At 38.3% G+C, this 19,963-nt stretch overlaps 1 protein-coding gene across 2 annotated transcripts in view; it reads right to left on the bottom strand.

Moving 5' to 3' along the window:
• Positions 1 to 255: 255 nt before the first annotated feature.
• The window catches only part of LOC140486029 (succinate--CoA ligase [ADP-forming] subunit beta, mitochondrial), an 87,083-nt gene continuing 67,375 nt past the window's right edge, over positions 256 to 19,963 (bottom strand). For both annotated transcript variants that reach the window (XM_072584577.1, XM_072584578.1), the window contains exons 8-11: positions 18,035 to 18,177; positions 5,720 to 5,840; positions 1,755 to 1,843; positions 256 to 1,248 (exon numbers count right to left, since the gene is read on the bottom strand). In XM_072584577.1, coding sequence (XP_072440678.1) covers positions 1,174 to 1,248; positions 1,755 to 1,843; positions 5,720 to 5,840; positions 18,035 to 18,177 — 428 coding nt within the window. In that variant the 3' untranslated portion in view covers positions 256 to 1,173. The remainder of the gene's footprint in view (positions 1,249 to 1,754; positions 1,844 to 5,719; positions 5,841 to 18,034; positions 18,178 to 19,963) is intronic.

Here is a 19,963-nt window from a genome sequence, read left to right as displayed (position 1 = left end):
TAGTCTCTATACCATGAGCTTTTATTTTCCACAATAACTCTTCATATGGCACCTTATCAGATGCCTTCTGGAAATGCAAGTACAATCACTGGTTTCCCTTTATCTAGTTTATGCTACTTCCTCAAAGAACTCCAATAAATTGTTTATGTGTGATTTTTTTCTTTCACCACATTAATATACATTAATTTTTTTGTACATTTCCAGTCTGAATAAGTTAGTAATAATGCAAATCAAAAAGTCCACTTTCCAAGCAAGTTCTCACTTGAAGTATACTTTATTACTGACTACAACAAGATTTTCAATATACATATTTAAATGTTTCAACTACAGCCTATGAGGCTTAAACATATTACAGAATCACCTTGCAACATACACAAGGGTAGAATTTAATGTGCGTGTTTCTTTTAATTGAGCTAATTTTTGATTTGTGGTTTACCGTGTCAAATAAAATATAGCAGCAAACACTTCTGAACAAAAACCTTTGTTGTAGAAAGGACTGTGATCCCTTCTATCAATATGATTAACTTATTTATTATTTCACAAGTTTGCATTAATTGCTTTATGGAAATGGAGTGTCTTGGTTATGCTTTTTACGAATTGCTATTGAAACATGTTACAGTGGAGGAATGTGCAAAGGTTAGAGGATTGACCATTCCAATAAAGTAATTAATGAGTTAGCAACTGGTCTGTAAAATGCATTCCCATAAAACATCCAGTGCTTTTCAAATGAAAGCACAGACGTACTTAATGGTGTAACAAACTGAAAAGTACAAAGTTCTTTGTTGAAAGCCAGGTTACAAAAATTATCTGACAAATTGAAATTAATCACTCGTCATACAATATGCTGCAGGATCTACTAACTGAATACATCAGTGCTCAAGAGGATTTGAACAGCCACTCAACATACATTCAAACATTAAATAATTGATAGGTAATAATTTAAAAAAAAGCTGGATTACATCCAAACCCTGCCTTTTCCTCGATATTTGGAGAAGCAACATTTAACAATATATCTATGAACGCCATGCTAACCGGTCAACATTACATTTTGTGCAGTATTGTAACATGAGCAACAGTGTCTCTTCAAAAAAAAAAAGAAAACGGACAAAAAACCATTTTAAGAGTATATCACAACTGTGAATATCCAACAAAATCATTTCTTCAAAGCAGGTCTTAAATCGGCAGCTGGAAATTGACATCCACCTGAGCCTCCTTTGCCAATGACACAATTTCTGAAAGTTTTACAACCTGGAAGCAAATAAAAAAAAAAGAGTATGAGCATCTAATGAGTAAGGCAAAAGCACAGTGGCAAAATTACTTGAATCGAAAGAACAATTCTCACTTGGAAATCGGTGAGAGTTTGCCTCCAGCAGGTAGTTTTACCAGATACAGCAAATGTTTATCTACTATAACAATAAGCTAAACATGTTATTGAAGAATCCAACGCACATTGATTAGAAATATCTATTACTGGCAAGCTTTACATTGCTTAGGTACAGTCGGTTCTGCTATAATGCATGTTTCTTCAATGCGAATTAGGTTTAACATGATTGAAGACTTTACACTGTTATTTGTAGAATGTGAACTTTCATTTCCTGCGTTGGCTCGAAGGTGATTCCAGCCCCATTAGTTTAAATGGCACAGCTACTGCATGATTTTTTTCATTGCACAAGAACGAAACTATCGCCAAAATGGATACATTTCACTAATTTCTGAGTGTGGTATGCAAGCTTTCCAAGCAACCTCTTGCTTACCATTTTCGCAGCTTCATCCAAGTCATCACAACCCAGGATCTTGAGACTACTGGCAGCAATCAGTGCTTTAGCATCATCAACTTTTGAACCTGTGGGTGTAAAACAACAGACACAGAGAATTCAGCAAACTCATCTGAGCTCCCTCCAAGAAAAAAAACAACACATGCAATTATATTATGCTTTTCACTGGCTCCCAAAGTACTTAATAGCCAAAGCATTTTGAGCTATGATCACTGTTGTAATGGAGAGAACACAGCAGCCAATTTGTAAACCGCAAGCTGCTGCTAAGGACCAGATAATCTGATTTTAATTAAGTTTGCTAATGAGTCAATAACAATCAAGGTACCTCATGGAGTTTGTGTGCTCTTTCTTGAAATGCTGCCATGTGATTTTTTTTATATATCCATGGGAAAGCAACCTGGCATTGGTTTGACATTACATGCGAAGCACTCACCGATTAAAGCACCATCCTAAACTTTGTGCTCATGAGCTTCCAAAATGGGACAAAGCCATAGCTTGCTGATACAAGAGGTGACATCTAAAGGCAGTGGCTGCAGTCATAAGTAGGAAGACATTGATCCAGTTATCAGGCAGACCAGCAACGTGGGAAGATCAGGTGATTCAGAGCTCTCGATACTGATCATTGTAATGTATGCTGGAAATGCCCATACATAGACATGAATGGCTTGACTTTCAGATCTGCAAACTTTTTAAAATGGTAGAGATCTGGTCAGGGAAGTCATACCATTCCTGACAGATCCTGTTTTTCTGCAGTAGGGGTAAAGGGTCTAATTCACACAGGAGGGAAAGCGGAACTCAGCAGAACCACTAAGTACTGCGTTAAAACAGACTATATTTTGGATGCAGCATGGGAATAGATGTAAATGCTTTAGAAGGGTGGATAAGATCTGTTTAATTGTCCATGATCTGAGGCTTTTAAAATACCCTAGCTACACCTCAAGTTATAAAAACATCTGGTACACTGCCTTAACTAACATCAAGTGGTGTAGCATCTGGTTGAGCAATTTCAATAGTTACCTGTTGACATTTCCTCATGGGTGTTTTGTAAATTGTTGGCTGACTCATCGGGAGTTTAGTTTGCAATGATACAGCTTTCAATAGATTATAGAGGCCTATTGAAGGATTAGCCATCTTTGATTGGGTTATGTGGGGAACTGCTTGCTTTTCCAAGAAACTAAACACTCCATCATACAGTCATAGAGTCATGCAGCACGGAAAAAGACCCTTCAGTCCAACTCATCCATGCCAAGTTTCCCAAACTAAACGAGTCCCACTTGCTTGCATTTGGCCCATATCCTTTTAAACCTTTCCCATTCATGTACTTGTGCAGACGTCATTTAAGTGTTGTATTTGTACCTGCTGCTATCACATCCTCTGCCAATTCATTCCACATACGAATCAGCCTCTATGGGAAATTAAAAGCTATGAATGGGCTCATATAGGATGTTCTTAAAATCAAGTCTGTGTAGTGCAACCTGTATTAAATAGTTAAAACTTTGTTTTGTTTTATCTCTTCAAAAGCTCTAGGTCTATCATTCATGAAGATTAAGTTAGTTAGCATTGTGGGAGGTGGAAATTAGAAAGTCTGGGGATATTTGGAAGGTATGAATTTACATATGGGCAATATGGGATCATGGGGTGGGGAGGGAGGGGGTGCATAGGCAAATGGCATAATGGTTGCTTTGGGGTATAGGGTCCATGCGGGGATGCACAGAGGCATCCAGAGGTGGTGAGCAATTAGGGCCACTGGAATCATGTGGGGAGGCATAAGCTGAAGAACTGGCCTGGGGCATATAGGAGGTGAGAGCTTGAGGTCTTAAAACTGTACAACATACTTCCAGTAAAATAAAAAATAGCTGCTAGAGATCTAAAAATAAATAACAGTCATATTGGATTCAAAATGTTAACCAGCCGACCTCAACACTGTGTCCCCTGCATGATTGCCAATGTTGTATTTTGGAGTCAAAATACCCAGCTTCATCCCACCTCCCCACAAGGTGGAACAAAGGGGATGGTAATCGAGGCCTTTTTCCAAGACAGATGAGCAATTTGGGAAATTTTCTTGTAAAACCCAGCGCTAAGTAAGAAGTGATTTTTTTGAGAGAGCTATTAGTCAACTAGTTGCTGACTTTGTTGACATGTTGCAACCTCATACATGAAAAACGGAATTGTCATTCGGACATAATGTAGTTGGGCTGCAGTCAAAAACTGCAGCTTAAGATGAGACAGTAAATCTTTTGCAGGAGAAAGTGGGTGAGTTGAGCAAATGTAGCGTTATTAGAAAATGAATTTTTTTGATTTGTGAGGGGAGGAGGAATAAGTTCAAACCTACAGAAGGCAGTAAAACTATCATTTGAGATTATGCAGAAATAACAATAAAACTAATGGGCAAAATTAAAGAATGAATAAAAGGGGGAAAAGCAGTAAACTTCCAAAATTCAAAATTATTGATTGAAAAGGATTCTTGGAAAGCAGAAAATGTCTCACAGAAATTAAAAATATAATACACAAACTCTGTGCTTCTGCTCAGGTGAAATATTTTACGTTCACCTCAGTGTGTTTTTGGAGAAATTAACATAATGACCCAAGACAAAACAGCCTGCTTGACTGACACCCATCAACCACTTTAAATGTTCAATGCCTTCACCACTGGTGCACAGCACTAGGTGCAACACCACGTCTAATTAGATTGTGATTTTTTGATGATATCATTGAAAGAGTTGATGGGCACAATACAGCGGATATGGTTGTGCATGGATTTCCCAAAGATACTTGATAAAGTGCCACATACCAGGCTTTTTAGTCAATTTAAAACCACTGCAATAAAAATGACATTGGCAGCAGAGATATAAAATGGACTGGATACAGGAGAAAAGGGAGTGGTGGTAAACAGGTGGTTCTTGGAGAGGAAAGTGGTACATACAGGTGATCCCCAGTATTAGACCACTGCTTTTCTTAATTGATCTTAAATAACTTGATTTTTATATGCACAATTTCAAAATACGCAAATGACAAAACGTGGGAACCAATTGTGTGGTGACTTCAAAAGGCTGGTGGAAATGATGCAAAATGTGGCAACCTCAGCTTCAGGGTGTGCAGAAGCCAAGTTCAATGGTTTTTAAAAGGGAAAAAAAAATAGGAAAGTGGTAATAGCCAAGTTGCTCTTGCAAAGAAAAGACAAAGACAAGCCAAAGGACTGCACCTGTGATGTGATCATAGAATGTTTCTACCTACAAGATGAATTGCAGCAACTCTCCCAGGCTCCTGCAATAACATCTTTCAAAAAAGCAATGTCTACCACTGTGAAGAGCAAGAGTGGTAGAGGCTATCTTTAAGTCCCCCTCTAAGTCACATACTATTCTGACATGAAACTGAGAATCACCAGCCCTTCTCTGTGAATGAGTCAAAATTCTAAAAATGACCAGCACTGTGGGTGTACCTACAAAGGCTGCAATATAGCTTGCCCCTATTTCCTCAGGAGCAGTTAGTGATGGGTAATAAATGTCATTGATGCTTATGTTGAGAATGAATTTCAAAAGTTTACTTCTTTGAAAAAGCTTTTAGCCATCTGCCATGTTATCTGTGCCTGTCTCATCCAGTAATTTTGCTTTATATTGCTCCAGTGAAGCACTTTGAAATGGATGCTTCATTATCCTATAGGCACTATATAAACACAAATAGTTGCTGTTGATAATAGCACTCCACTAAACAGCAATTACGAACTGCAAAGGAACTACCACCTGCAACATCCAGCAATAATTAAGGCTGAGGGACACAGAGTGGGGAAAAATTATTAAAATTAAACATACTGGGAGTGCATTTACTATATGAACTTCTAATGGTAGTCAGTCATGATGCATCAGTGCAGTGCAGCTCTCCTAGTTAGAGAGAGGTTAAGTGGAAAGCCTTTCCATAGTTCAACTGATGGAAGCCACCATGCTCACCTTGCAATCTCACAACTATTGGAATCTTCAAATCCAAGTTCTCCACAGCCAGAATAATACCTTTAGCAATTACATCACAACGCATGATGCCACCAAATATATTTACTAGAACAGCAAGTACCTAGAAAAAAAAAGGGTCCCTTTTAAAGTAACAATATAACTGTCTTCGGAAAACAGCAAAACACTATTATTCAATCAAAACTACGTTATCATCTACTTTTCTTAGTAAGATCAATTACACAGCATGAATTGGCAACACCTTCCAGCACCAAGGCTTGTCTTCTTGTATATAGCATATTAGAAGTAAGGACACTTACTCTCGAAGAGGGCAAAATCTCTTACTGGGAGCACAAAATTGTACAGCTACCTCTATAAAACAGGTGAAAATAGAAGTGAGGATGATCTGTTTGAGATTATTCAATTCTAATTTACTAAATTTCAAGCTGTAATTGCTGTATTCATCTTGTCCACATTGTGTAAATAAATCATGTCATTTTCTGTGATATTTAAGCTCCGCTGCTTGACCAGAGTGTTTGCAGTATATTTTATTTTAAAGTCAGATTTATAGAATATTCATTGTAGGGACTAATTTTCATTTTAAGTAAGATGAACATAAATAAATACAGAATAGTTTCTATAACGAGCAGGGCAATCCACGATGCCAAATGTAAACCCAGAGCAAAATCAAAAATTTGGCTCATTGTGTTATTGGTTCATGTTTGGCTCATTTGTGCCATTCAAAACAGAACAAAATTTTAATGTTTTGGAGCAAACAGTCAACATTTGCCCTTCACAGCCTAGAACTGAATTTCACAATTTTACACTGAATGCATTACACAGAAATAGCCATCCTGCCCAAATGATCTGTGCATCATGTAGCAGTGTCTCATTCACTTTCATCTAACTGTAATAATTTCTTTCTATTTCCATTGCTCTCAGTGTTTACCTAGCATCCCCCCAAACTCATCTGTGCTACTCATGTCAATGACTCCTTGTGGTAACAAATTTCATACTTTAACCACTCTTTGGATAAGCATGTTTCTCCCAAATTCCTTATTGAATTTGTTACTGACCACCTTTATTTATGGGTCCTAATTTTGCGTGCAAAAAATGGAAACATTATTTCTATGTCCAATCAATCAAATCCCTTCATTATTTTAAAGGTATCCAGCAATCTGTTTGTTTGCAAACACATACTGCTTCAATTTCAAGGAAACATAATTTACATTTTAAACACCGCGAAAGGAAAAAAAAATGTAATATTAATGTTCAAAATGAGGCACAAATCATCAAATCTAACTAATAGTGTGAGAAGACCACCCTGAATGAGTGGTTAAATATTTTCACTAAGTTGGGATCAAAAATATGTCTAACTTGACTCAGTCCATTGAAGTGTAAATGTGTTTTCTCAAAATGTTTATTCCCACAGTACCATTTGTATTAGTATTAAGCACAAAATATTGAGATGTTAGATGTGTTGAACTCTTTAAAAACAGTGCACAAGGGAAACCTGATCATCTCCCTTACTGCTGAGAATTTCCATCTGCTTCAAATATTTGACTATTGAAGCTGCAGAAAAGGTTACAATCAATTAAAGATAGGAAGCTTTTATTGAAACCGCACATAGCAGACTTCACCCAGGGAAAAAAAAGCACAAAACAATAGGAATTATAAATAATGCCTCAAATAGTGAGCATTGTCTGGGGAAAGCCACTAAAAGAACCTATAAAGCTACAAAGATCAGGACTCATTTGTAAATCTGTTAAGAGAATACGAATCATTTAATGAAGTTGCAGGCAGCAGGATTCACACAGTAAAGCAATAAGGAACCAGGACGGGTTTATTAAGGCTGTGATTAGAGGGATTCATCTGGAGAAGCCACAAAATAAAAAGTGAGAATCATCCACTTTACATGCACAGGAATCCATTTTGATTGCAAAAGCACGAGCAAAGCTTCAGTACAGAAGTACACTCTAACAGCATTGATACATGGCAGAATTAACAGCCTTCAAAAAGAAAATAAATAAATATTTGGAAGACATCGCAGCAGAAATAATAATACCAAGAAGATTTAGTTTTAGAAATAGGCCAAATAGAACATAGAATGGAGCATCCTGGAGAAAACAACTCTCAAGATATAGAATTGCTTCCAAATTTTATATTAAGTTAGAATCACAAGTAAAAACAGTTAATTTTGATGAAGCTCTGCAAGCCTTTGCAAAATAATGTAAGAATAAATAAAATTCTTGAAAAAGTAAGATTTAATAGAAGTATTTAGCATCCAGAGTAATCCAAGGTTGATTTCATTTACAATCTCTAAGATTAGTGGAAAAATATATGAGTTTGGAGATTTAAAGTCAGAATTCTTAAAAGATAGAATTGTTACTGGAATTGTTCATGAGATTTGTCAAATTTATTTGTCAAAAGGAGAACTGACTCTACAGAAACCCTTCAGATAGTGAGTGAAGCAGAAAACTGAAAGCAACACAGATTGATCCTAAAAGGTCATCTTCTTGCAGGAGATCAGCAGAATCTATTTAGCTCCTAAAGTACAAAACCACCAAAGACATGCATGAGAAGCCACTTCAGAGATTAGAACAGACAGCAGATAGTCAAAGATGTTGCCAGCATTATGGAAAAAGGAAACCTCACAGCACCAGCAATGGCCACTTATTAAAAAATGCTTTACCTGCAAGAACAGATTTCTTTCTGAAAATGTGGCAAAATATGATAGTCACAGCAGCAAGGTGACAAAAAGCTTTCACAAATACATTATTAATATAGAGCAGTTTACAATAATAGCCAAAAGGTAATCATACAGCGCAGAAGAGATCCTTCAGCCAAACAAGTTTACACCAGTATAACTACTACTAAATATGAGCAAATCCCAATTTCTTGCACTTACCCCATATCCTTGAATGTTATGATATTTGATATTTGAAGTATTCATCCAAACAATTTTTTTTTTAAAAAAAGGTTATAAGGTTTGTAGCCTCCACTATCTTCCCAGGCAGTGCATTCCAGATTCCCACCACCTGCTAAGTGAAAAAGTTGTTTTCCCAAATCTCCTGCCCCCTACCCTAAAATTACGCCTTTCCTAATCGATCCCTCAACCAAGGGGAACAGCTGCTTTCTATTCACCCTGTCCATACCCCTCAATCTGATACACCCCAATCATGTCCACCCTCAGACTCCTCTGCTCTAAAGAAAACAATTCAAACCTATGTAATCTCACCTGATAACTCAATTTCTTCATCACAGGCAACATCCTGGTGAACCTCTTCTGTATGCAGTCTACTCCTATCACATCCTTTCTGTAATGAGGTGACCAGAACTGCAACAATACTCCAATTATGGTCTGACCAACACTCTGTACGTTATCTCCTTGCTCTTATATTTTATGCTACAACTAATGAAAGCAATTGTCCTATTTGCAGCCTTAAGTATTCTCTTCATATGCTCTAATGACTTCAGGGATCTGTGAATAATAATTCTGAGATGCCTCTGTTCCTCCAAGCTATCCAGTGTCCTGTCGTTCATTAAATACTCCCTCATCTTATTTCTTCTTCCAAAGTATATCACCTTGCACTTATCAGAGTTAAATAACATCTGCCAGACCATCGATATCTGGTCTGCCCATCGGACCAAACCATCGATGTCTTCCTGCAACCTACAAGCATCGTCTTCATGATTAACCATTCTATCAATCTTAGAGTCACCTGCAAATTTACTTAACATTCCCGCTACATTTTCATTTATATCGCATATGTATACAAGTAGTAAGGGTTCCACTACTAATCCTCATGGTGCATCACAAGGTATCAGCCTCCAGTTACTAAAACAGCCTTCACCACTACCCTGTGTCCTACTACTCAGCCAATATCTGACCCATCTTGCCAAACTTCCCTAAATTCCATGTGCTTTCACCTTCTCAGTCAGTCTCTCATGTGGGACTTTGTCAAAAGCTTTGCTAAAATCCATAAACTGCATCAACTGAACTGCCCTCATCCACACACCTGATCGCATTTTCAAAAAAATCTAACAAATTTGTTAGGTATGGCCTCCCTCTGATAAAGCCATGCTCACGATCCTTAATTAGCCCATGCCTTTCCAAGTGGATAATAATTCACTGTTTCACAACTTTCTTCAATAGCTGCCCCACCACTAATGACAGACTCAACGGTCTATAATTTCCTATTCATTTCTCTCACCCTTCTTAAAAAGTGAAACCATGTTGGCCATCCTGCAGGCCTCTGGCACTTTCTGTGACCCATGAGGAATTAAAAATTCATGTCAGAGTCCCTGCAATTTCTTGCCTTGCTTCCCACAGCTACCAGAGATTTAATTCATTCAGACCAGGGCATTTGATTTTAAGCCCAAGACAGCATTCAATACCTCCCCATACTGTTCAAATTCCTCAAAGTCCCGCTTCTGAATTCTGTACCTGTGTTCTCCTCTTTCAGAGTGAAGGGGAAAAAGAAGTATTCATTCAACACCCTTCCAATATCCTGCAGCATTACACAATGGTTTTCCCCTTCCTCCTCAATGGGCCCTACTATTTTCTTGATTAACCTCTTCCCTCTAATGCATTTAGAAAATGTCTTTGGATTCTCCCTAATTCTGGTCACAAGTCCTTTTTCATGGTTTTCATATTGTTTCCTTAAGTTCCCTCTTGCGTTTCCTGTACTCCTCCAGGGACACAGTTGAATTGCTCCCTTTGGTCTTGCAAAAAGTCCTAACTTTCCTCTTTATCCAGTCCTGAATTGTCCTAGACATCCAGTATACTCTGAACATATTGGTCCTACATTTCCCTCTAAAAGGTACATGTTGGAGCTGTATTCTCCCAATCTCCTTTCTGAATGTTCCCCATTCCTCCACTGTCATCTTATCCACAAGGAACTGTTCCCACTCTACCATGACCAATTCCTGCTTTATTTCAATAAAATCGTCCTTGCCCGAATCCAATTTTGCAGGCCATCTTTTTCTTTGTCCAGAACAAATTTGAACTGTAATGTGTTGTGGTCCTATTGCCTAAATGTTCTCCCACTGCCAGATCAAACATTTGTCCAGCTTCTATTCCCAGAATCAGATCCAGCACTGTGGCATCCCTTGTTGGTCCTTCTGCATATTGATACAAAAAACTGCCCTGGATACATTTCAAGGAATCCACCCCCTCTAAACCCTTAACCAATATGACAATCCCAATTTATGTTGGGAAAGTTGAAATTCCCTAATACAATTTACTCTTACACCTTTCTGTGAACTGTCTACATATTTTCTCTTCTATTTCCCGCTGACCTTTTGGGAGCCTATAAAGTAGGTGCCCCCTTAACAGTCCTAAGTTTAATCTTAAAGCCTCATTTGAGAACCTTTCCAAGATATCTATCCTTACTGCAGTAATTGATTCCTTCATAACGAGTGCTACACCACCACCCTTTTTACTCTTTGGTCTTGCCTAAAAATTCTGTACCCAAGAATGTTGAATTACCAGTCCAGCTCTTCCCTCAACCACATATCTGTGATGGCAACATTATAATGTGTCAATCCATACCATTAACTCATCTGTTTTACCTATTACACTCCTTGCATTAAAGTAAACACCACCCAGCCTTGCCATAATCTTTTGACACTCAACATAGCTAAACTCACTGTGACTTGCTTGCTTTGCTGTTGCATGATGCATCCCTGTTTCATAGATATGGTGTGTCCCTGTCCCCATCCCCCTGCCAGATTCTGACCTGGATTTCTGACAAGATATTTGGAGTGTGGGCATCTTACTAATTTTAACCTTGATACAGTATTGAATATCATGATATTATCAAAATGTACAGCCTGCGTTTCAAAATGTATGTTTAGGAGTAAAAAAAATGTTACATAAATAGATGTCTACCTTTTAATTCTGCCCATATCTTGCTAATATATTATCAGGACATGGAATGGAAATCAGTTGTTTAATAGATTATTCCATTTATGATTAATTCCTTTTAAAAAGAAAATCTGGTTTGTTTGCCTGATACTACTTTTCCATTTTTGAAAATCCAGTTCCATCTGTTCCCTCAGTCCTATGCACCATACAAATATTGAATTATTGTATTTGATGGCTCAGCAAAGCAGACCTATCCTAGCACATTATTCAAATATATTTAGGACATTGCTTTTTATGTAAAAAAATAAAGAATATAAAGATTCAAACATTTTAATAGAAAATCTGCAGATAATGGAAAGATTAAAGGATTAGAATCAGAGTCAGTGCTACGAAAATGTGCTTCAACTAAAATTTTTGCAATAGATTTAACCTATCTACAATTAACTGATAACCCAGATAAAATAGATTCCTAAAAGCAAAATCCATCAAAAATATCTCAAGATAAACAATAAACACGAAATACTGCATTACAATAGTAGTTAATTGACTTTTCTGTTTTCACTTTTTTGAGGAGGATGTAGAATGATTTCTTTGAAAAAAAAGAGGATAAGGAACTTCAATGAATGAGCATTCACACCGAGAACCTCATGTCCAGTATATGATCAGTAAGCGAAGTGAAATAGTGTCTTACAACGAAACAGCATTACACAGTGATTTTGTTTTAGAGTCTGCTGCTAAGTTAGAGCTATGCTAATACAGCCTGTCTTTTTGCAGGGCACAAAATCCAACAGTAAACACAGTCGAGAAACAGTCAGTTCAATGGCTGTTTGGTGAGGAAAAATTAATGCTAGTCTTCTCTACGTACTTCCAAATGCCTGAAGATCAGCAGGTGCTAAGACTTTTAGGAGAGTTGCAGCTTAAAACAGTCCGGCTGCATTGAATATAATCTACATCTAAAGAAAATACAAGTATATTACATGTGTACCTCAAAATGATACAAGCTAATTTCAGTGTACTTCATGACAAGGTGCTCCTGTTTTGCTTTCCACAAAACATAAGAATTAGGAGCAGGAGGCAGCAATTCAGTCCCTTCAGCCTGCACAGCTATTCAATAAAATCATGTCTGATCTCAGCTCACCTCAACTCCACTTTACTGTCTCGCTCCATAAACCTTAAAATTATTATTGGTTAAAGATCTGTCTATGTCCTCCTTCAATTTACTCAGTTTCCCCACATCAACTCTGGTGTAGTGAAGTTGATAGATTCAGGACCTTTTGAGATTTATAAATCCTCACCTCTGATTTAAATCTGCTATGCCTTATCCTCAAGTTATAACCTTTAAGATTTCCCCTCAAGTAGCTATTCCCAGTCTACTTTGGCCAGATCCTGCCTTATTTTAACAAAGTCTGCCTAACCGCTCAATCCAAAACCCTTTTTGGCAGACCATCATTTTCCTTTTTCATAAAAAACATAAAAAGTATGGTGTTGTGGGCACTATCACTAAAATGCCCTCCCAATGCCACCTCGAACAACCGTCCAGCAAAGCTCCCCAGAATTAGGTTCTTGTAGGTGCATCCACATGTGTTCAATGAGGAACTGCAGCGAGCACAGGTCCAACATGTCCCCTTCAGGGTGAAATAGAGGAGCAACAAGACCAGAGAACGCTAGGTGTCTAGGAACATTCAGAACTGTATAAAAAAGGAAAAGATGTGAGCAAATCAATGGAGGCTATGATGCAGTGGAATGTCCAGGTTTGGGGGGGGTGGAGGGAGGCTACATTGCTTCAGAAAGCAATGAGGAGAGCAAAGAGGGGCATGAAAGAGCACTGGCAGGCAAGATTAGGGATCATTGCAAAATATTCTACACATATATCAAGGAGAAGGAAGTAACCAGAGAAAGAGTCAGGCCCATTAGGACCAACGGGGTAATCTGGGTGTAGAGCCAAGGGACACTGGTAAAGTGTTAAACAAGTATTTGACATCGGTCTTTACTCAGGAGGAGGAGGATTAAGATAGAGGAATCAGGAAGATGGACTGTGAGGTTCTTGAGAAGACTAATATCAAAAAGTGAGGAGGTATTGAGACTTTGGCTTAATTGTGGACAAATCTCCAGGTCCACATCAACTGTAAGCCAGGCTGCTGTGGGGAGCGACAGATGATATCACCAGGGCTCTGATCCATATTTTTAATTCCTCTCTGGCCACAGAAGAGATGGCAGAGGACTGCAGGACAGCTAATGTGGTTCAACCTTTCAAGAAAGATAGCAGGGATAAACCAGACAATTCCAGACAGCGAGTGTCAAATCAGCGCTAGGGAAACTATTGGAGAAAATCCTGAATGAGAGAAGTAATCTCCATTTAGTGAAGCAAGGTTTGATCACAGTTAATCAGCTTGGCTTTGACTGAGGCCATGCCTAACAAATCTGATTGAATTTTTTGAGATGACCACACATGTCAACAAGGTAGTGCAGTTATGGCCATTTATATGGATTTCAGCGAAGCCTCTGACAAGGTCACATATGATAAAATCAGTTGGAATCCAGGATAACCTGGCAAATTGCATCCAAGATTGGTTCAGTGGCTGCAGCCAGAGGGTAGTGGTAAAAGGCAGTTTGCAAGACTGGAGGACAGTGTACAGTATACTGCAGAGATCAGTGCTGGTCCCGTACTGTTTGCGATAAATATAAACAATGTAGTTGAAAAGGTAGGAGAGCATGATAAGTTTGTAGATGATGCAAAGATGGGCTGGGAGGTTGACAGGGAGGAAAAAGATATTAGGCTACAGGAAGCTAGAAACAGTTTGGTCAGATGAAATTTAACCCTGATAAATCGGAGGTGATTCACTTTGGAAGAAGTGACAAGACAAGGGAGAACTCAATCAATGATAAGACACTAAGAAGCTCAGAAGAACAGAGAGTTCTTGGGATACTTGCCCACAAATCCCTGAAAGTGGCAGACAGGTAAGTTGAGTAGTTAAAGCAACGAGTGAGACATTTGCCTTCATCATAGATTATTCAAGCAGGAAGCTTAAATTGCAGACGTACAGAACTTTGATTAAGCCACAGCTGGAGTACTGTATGTAGCCCTGGTCACCACATTAGAGGAAGATGTGTTTGCACTGCAGGTGTTGCAAAGGAGATGCATTAGGATGTTGCCTCAGATAGAGTAGTTTAGCTATAAAGATATGCTGGATAAGCACAGGTTCTTTTCTTTGGAGCAGAGAAGGGAATTGACAGAGATATGTAGGATTATGAGGGGCGTGGACTGGGTGGATAAGAGGTTACCTTTAGTTGAAGGATCAATAACAAAGGGACGCACTTTAAAGTTGGATCGCAGGAGTTTAGGGGGTATTCGAGGATCTTCTTGCACACAAAGGATGGTAGGATCTAGAATGCACTGAAGTGGGGTTATATCTGAAACACTGACGTCTCCACCTCCTGATGCTGCACGGTTTGCTGGGTTCTTCTAGCCTCCTGCTTGTCTATCTTGGATCCCAACATCTGCAGTTATTTTATACCTAAGAGCAGGAAACCTCACAGCCTTTAAAATGTACTTGGATGAGCACTTGAAATATCATAACTATGGGCCAAGTGCTGGAAAGTGGGGCTAGTGTAGATTTCAACTAAATTTTGTAATGTATAATTCCGGTGTCCTGAAGCTTAGAACAAGAAATGATTGCATTCAAGCATAAAAAACATCTTTCAGGGATCAAAAGGGTGGATGTTGGAAGGATATCTGCCTTACTGGGAAACAGGAGACAGTCTCAGTGTAAAGGGTACACCATTTTAAGACTGAAATAAGGAGGAATTTCTTGACTCAGTGGCGAATCTTTGGGATTTTCTGCTCCAGAGGATTGTGGAGACTCAGATGGTGATTATGCTCATCATTGAAATTGATAGATTTCTACATATGAAAACTATTAAGGGATAATGCTGGAAAGTGGTATTGAAGCAGAAAATTAGCCACGATTGCACTGGAATGGCAGAACGGGTTCAATCACCCAAGTAGCCTACGCCTATTCATTACGTTATGATGAAAACGTCTGATCTGAATTTGAGATCCGGGTATAAAATGATCATTGCCGTGGATTGGAAGTCAAAATCACAGATTCTTAGTAAAGGAATATGACATAATGTGGGCAGCCATACCAAAATTTAAAATTTACAAAGAACATTGGGGTTCTATTTTGAAAGGGAACAAAGGGAGATTGAAAAAGGACATGAAATACTTTGGGCCAGAGCCTTTTCTGTACCACATCATCTCTTCAGAGGAGTTTGTGGTATAAACAGGCATGGAGCAGTTTTCTTCAATAACTGCCGGTTAGAGATATAACTGAGAAAATCTGAACATCAAAGCCTAGTGAAGCACTTTTTGAATTGTGGTCACTGCTGCACTATGTAGAAACCCGGCAACTAATTTGGCAAAACAAGATTCCACAAACATCAACAGGATAATTCCTTAAAATAAAACAAAGTACTGTGGATGAGGGAGATCTGAAACAAAAAAAAAGTAATTGCTCAAGAAACTCAGCTGATCTGGCAGTATCTGTGGGAAGGAAGCAAAGTTAACATTTCGGGTCCAGTGAGACTTCATCAGAAGATAATACCCTGTTTTTGATGTTGGTTGAACTTTCACTATTAGTATATGCAAGGCTCAAAAGAGGAAAATTTAGTGTCACTATCCCAAGATATATGGAAAGATAACACCAGAAGTATTCCTTTAGCATGCAGTTAAAGATGGGGAAAAAATTCATCTGGCTTCCATGTATATATTTGTCAGGGTACGTAAATTTTTGCAAAGCAATGCTTTCAGTAACAAAGTAAAAAATCACATAACACCAGATTATAGTCCAACAGGTTTATTTCAAAGTACAAGCTTTCAGAGTGCTGCTCCTTCATCAGGTAGTTAGTAGGGCAGCATCATAGAACACAGAATTTATAGTAAAAGATCAAATTGTCATACAACTGATGCAATGTATTGAACACACCTGTTAAGTCTTCAATTACTCAGAATAGGAATGTAGGTTTTGAGTGATTGCTATGTAAATCCCAGAATTTCTTTCAAGTCATAGCTCAGAGATGACTTAAGGTTTTATTGGTATAAAAAAAACTGAAAAAAAAAAATGAAGGAGCTGTGCTCCAAAAGCTTGTACTTTCGAATAAACCTGTTGGACCCTAACCTGTTATTGTGTGACTTTTAACTTTGCCCACCCCAGTCCAACACCAGCACCGCCACATCATTCAGCAACAACAAATATTGCAGCACTGAGAACAGATGCAACTGTGCTGACCTTGGGGCAAAGAGGCTTTTAAAAAAAATATTTATTGAGGAATTTTACTCTGCATACAATTACACCAATCGCAACAAATGCAGCAAAAAGGAGAGTCTCTGAGGTATAACTACTCCAGTGGTGTTATCACTGGAAGAATCAACCTGACAGGATAGCAGGCAAAATAAAGTCTATTCGATTGATGCATATCCATTTAATCTCTTGTCAGCTACAGCTACTGCATGCTGGATGTCTGACGTTATCTACAAAATCAAACTTGAGTAGCTGCCTAAAATGTGAGGGAATGGGTTACAGACGGTTATGTGAAATCCAACTCAGACAGATTCTGCATTCTTCTTAACACAGATTGAAAACGGAACCTGACACCTTTCTGCTCTCAGGTACTGAATGCTTATTATGTAATGGATAAAACTGATAAGAATGTATTCATCCTCTCACTCATTTTTATACAATCCAGAGAACTGCAACATTGGTGCTCTCTCCTCCTTTCTTTATATATGAGCTGCACTTAACATGCAATTCAATAAAATCTGAAATTTCCAATCAGAAAGATCAGGTTGTATTTAAAACTAATTGCTCAGAGCACACAGCTTTTACTTAATAAAGTTGAAAGCTGAATAGACTTTAAAAATGAACCAATTTATGGTATAAAAAGCACACAAAGTAATCTGGCCTAACACCAACATTTTGACACTGAAGTTGCAGATTTCACAACGTACCCCATAGATGTTCCTGTCTGCTGCACTTAACTTGAACAAACCTGCAACTGGTTATAAAGCAGCTTGACCTTTGTAATATTCCAGATTCCAGCAGGGAGTGGAATAAATGTATAAAATAAGTCTCATGCATCCATAACTACGAGTACTGGCAGTGTAAAGTCACTGAGCAAAGTGCATGAAAAAAAACTTAGATGACTAAAGTTAAAAATCACAGAACACCAGGTTACACACCAACAGGTGTATGTGGAACCACTAGCTTGCGAACCACCTGATGAAGAATCAATGCTTTGAAAGCTTGTGCTTCTTAATAAACCTGTTGGACTATAACCTGGTGTTGTGCGATTTTTAACTTTGTACACCCCAGTCCAACACTGGCCCCTCCAAATCATAGATGACTAAAGGAATGGAAGAGCAATTAAAATCATAATTCAACACCACTCACTTTTTTGTTTGAGGTTATAAGTTTAAAGGCTTCATTTACTTGCTGAGCTGTTGCTCCACCACCTACATCGAGAAAGTTGGCAGGATTTCCTCCATGAAGCTTTATGATATCCATTGTAGCCATAGCTAGCCCTGCACCATTAACTGAAAAATAAAATACTCATTGCTAATATAACTAAGACTTTTAATAAATCAAAAGAAGCTTGTGAAATAGCAAGAAACATGAAATAGATTGTAAAAGCTTCTACAGATTTTTACAAAAAACTTATTCATGAAATGTGGGCTTCACTGGTTGGGTTGGGCCTGCACCTTTTACCCATTCCTTGTTGCTCTTGAGAAGATGGGACTGAACTGCTCTTGAACTGATGTAGCTCCACCCACAATGCTATTACTGAAGGAACAGAGATACATTTCCAAATCAGGATGGTGAATATCTTAGAAGGGAACTTGCAAGTGGTTGTGTTTCCATATTTCTTTCTGCCCTTGGTCCTTCCAGGGGGTAGTGGTTGTGGGTTTGAAAGCTGCTATCTGAGGAGCCTGGTGTTGTTACAATGCAACTTGTATATGGTACATTGCTGCCACCATGTGATTAGAAATGGATAAGAAGTGCTGGCCCAGCCAGAAAAGCCCACATCCAATGAATGAATAAAAAAATTAACGAAGTCAAATATAGGTCTATTATGGGCAGAGACAGGATACTTTATAATAAGAAACAGAAATGGCTGACAAGCTAAATAATTTGTACTGCCTTCACAGGAGGAAAACATAAGAAGCTGCCATGTAATAATTCAGATCAAAAAGGGTCGAGAGTGTGTGTGAAACTGAAAGAAATTAGTGAAAAAAAAAAGACAGGAGAAATTATTGGGACCAAATGATTTTCATACTAGAGCATCGAAAGAGACAGCGGCTGGATTAGTGATTATGTTTCAAAATTTTACTAATTCTGCATCAATGCATTGTTTAAGAATAGAAAAGAAAAAAAGGGGAAAGAACAGACTTGTTAGACTGAAGCTGTTATAAAGGATGTGATTCCAGGATATTTAGAAAGAGTTTTGAGCTAGACAAAGCCACTATGGGTTTATGAAGGGGAAATAATATTGAACAAACCAACAGGAGTTATTTCAATGTTACTGACAGAGTTGTTAAAGCGGGAACTAGTGGACATCATTTATGTGGATTTTTGGTAGGCTTTTGATAAACTCGCATACTGTGGTTAGTGAAAAAGATGGAAGTGCATGGGATTAGTGGTAACATACTAATATGATTTTAAGGTTAGTTCGCAAGGCTAACTCAATGTATGCAATGCAGGTTTGCTAGACAGATTCCTGGGACTGTGGGTCCTACGAGGAGGCTTGGCCTGTATTATCGGGTTTAGAAGAATGAGAGGAGATGTCAAAGTTACAAATAATGTTTAAAGGGTGTTCAAACTAAAATGCAGAAAGGAGCTTTCCCCTGGTTTAAACCAGGGTGCACAGTTTCAGGAAAAAGACAAACATTGCAGGTAGATAGGATAGCGAAGGTGGCATTTGGTATACTTTCCTTTATTGGTCAGAGTATTGAGTACAGAAGTTGGGAGGTCATGTTGTGGCTGTACAGGACATTGGTTAGGCCACTGTTGCAATATTGCGTGCAATTCTGGTCTCCTTCCTATCGGAAAGATGTTGTGAAACTTGAAAGGGTTCAGAAAAGATTTACAAGGATGTTGCTAGGGTTGGAGGGTTTGAGCTATATGGAGAGGCTGAACAGGCTGGGTCTGTTCTCCCTGGAGCGTCAGAGGCTGACAGGTGACCTTATAAAGGTTTACAAAATTATGAGGGGTATGGATAGGATAAATAGACAAAGTCTTTTCCCTGGGGTTGGAGAGACCAGAACTAGAGGTTTAGGGTGAGGGGGGAAAGATATAAGAGAGACTTAAGGGGCAACTTTTTCA

This window comes from Chiloscyllium punctatum, chromosome 15 (assembly GCF_047496795.1).
Source record: "Chiloscyllium punctatum isolate Juve2018m chromosome 15, sChiPun1.3, whole genome shotgun sequence".
Classification (NCBI taxonomy): domain Eukaryota; kingdom Metazoa; phylum Chordata; class Chondrichthyes; order Orectolobiformes; family Hemiscylliidae; genus Chiloscyllium; species Chiloscyllium punctatum.
This window is presented reverse-complemented; position numbering and strand designations above follow the sequence as displayed.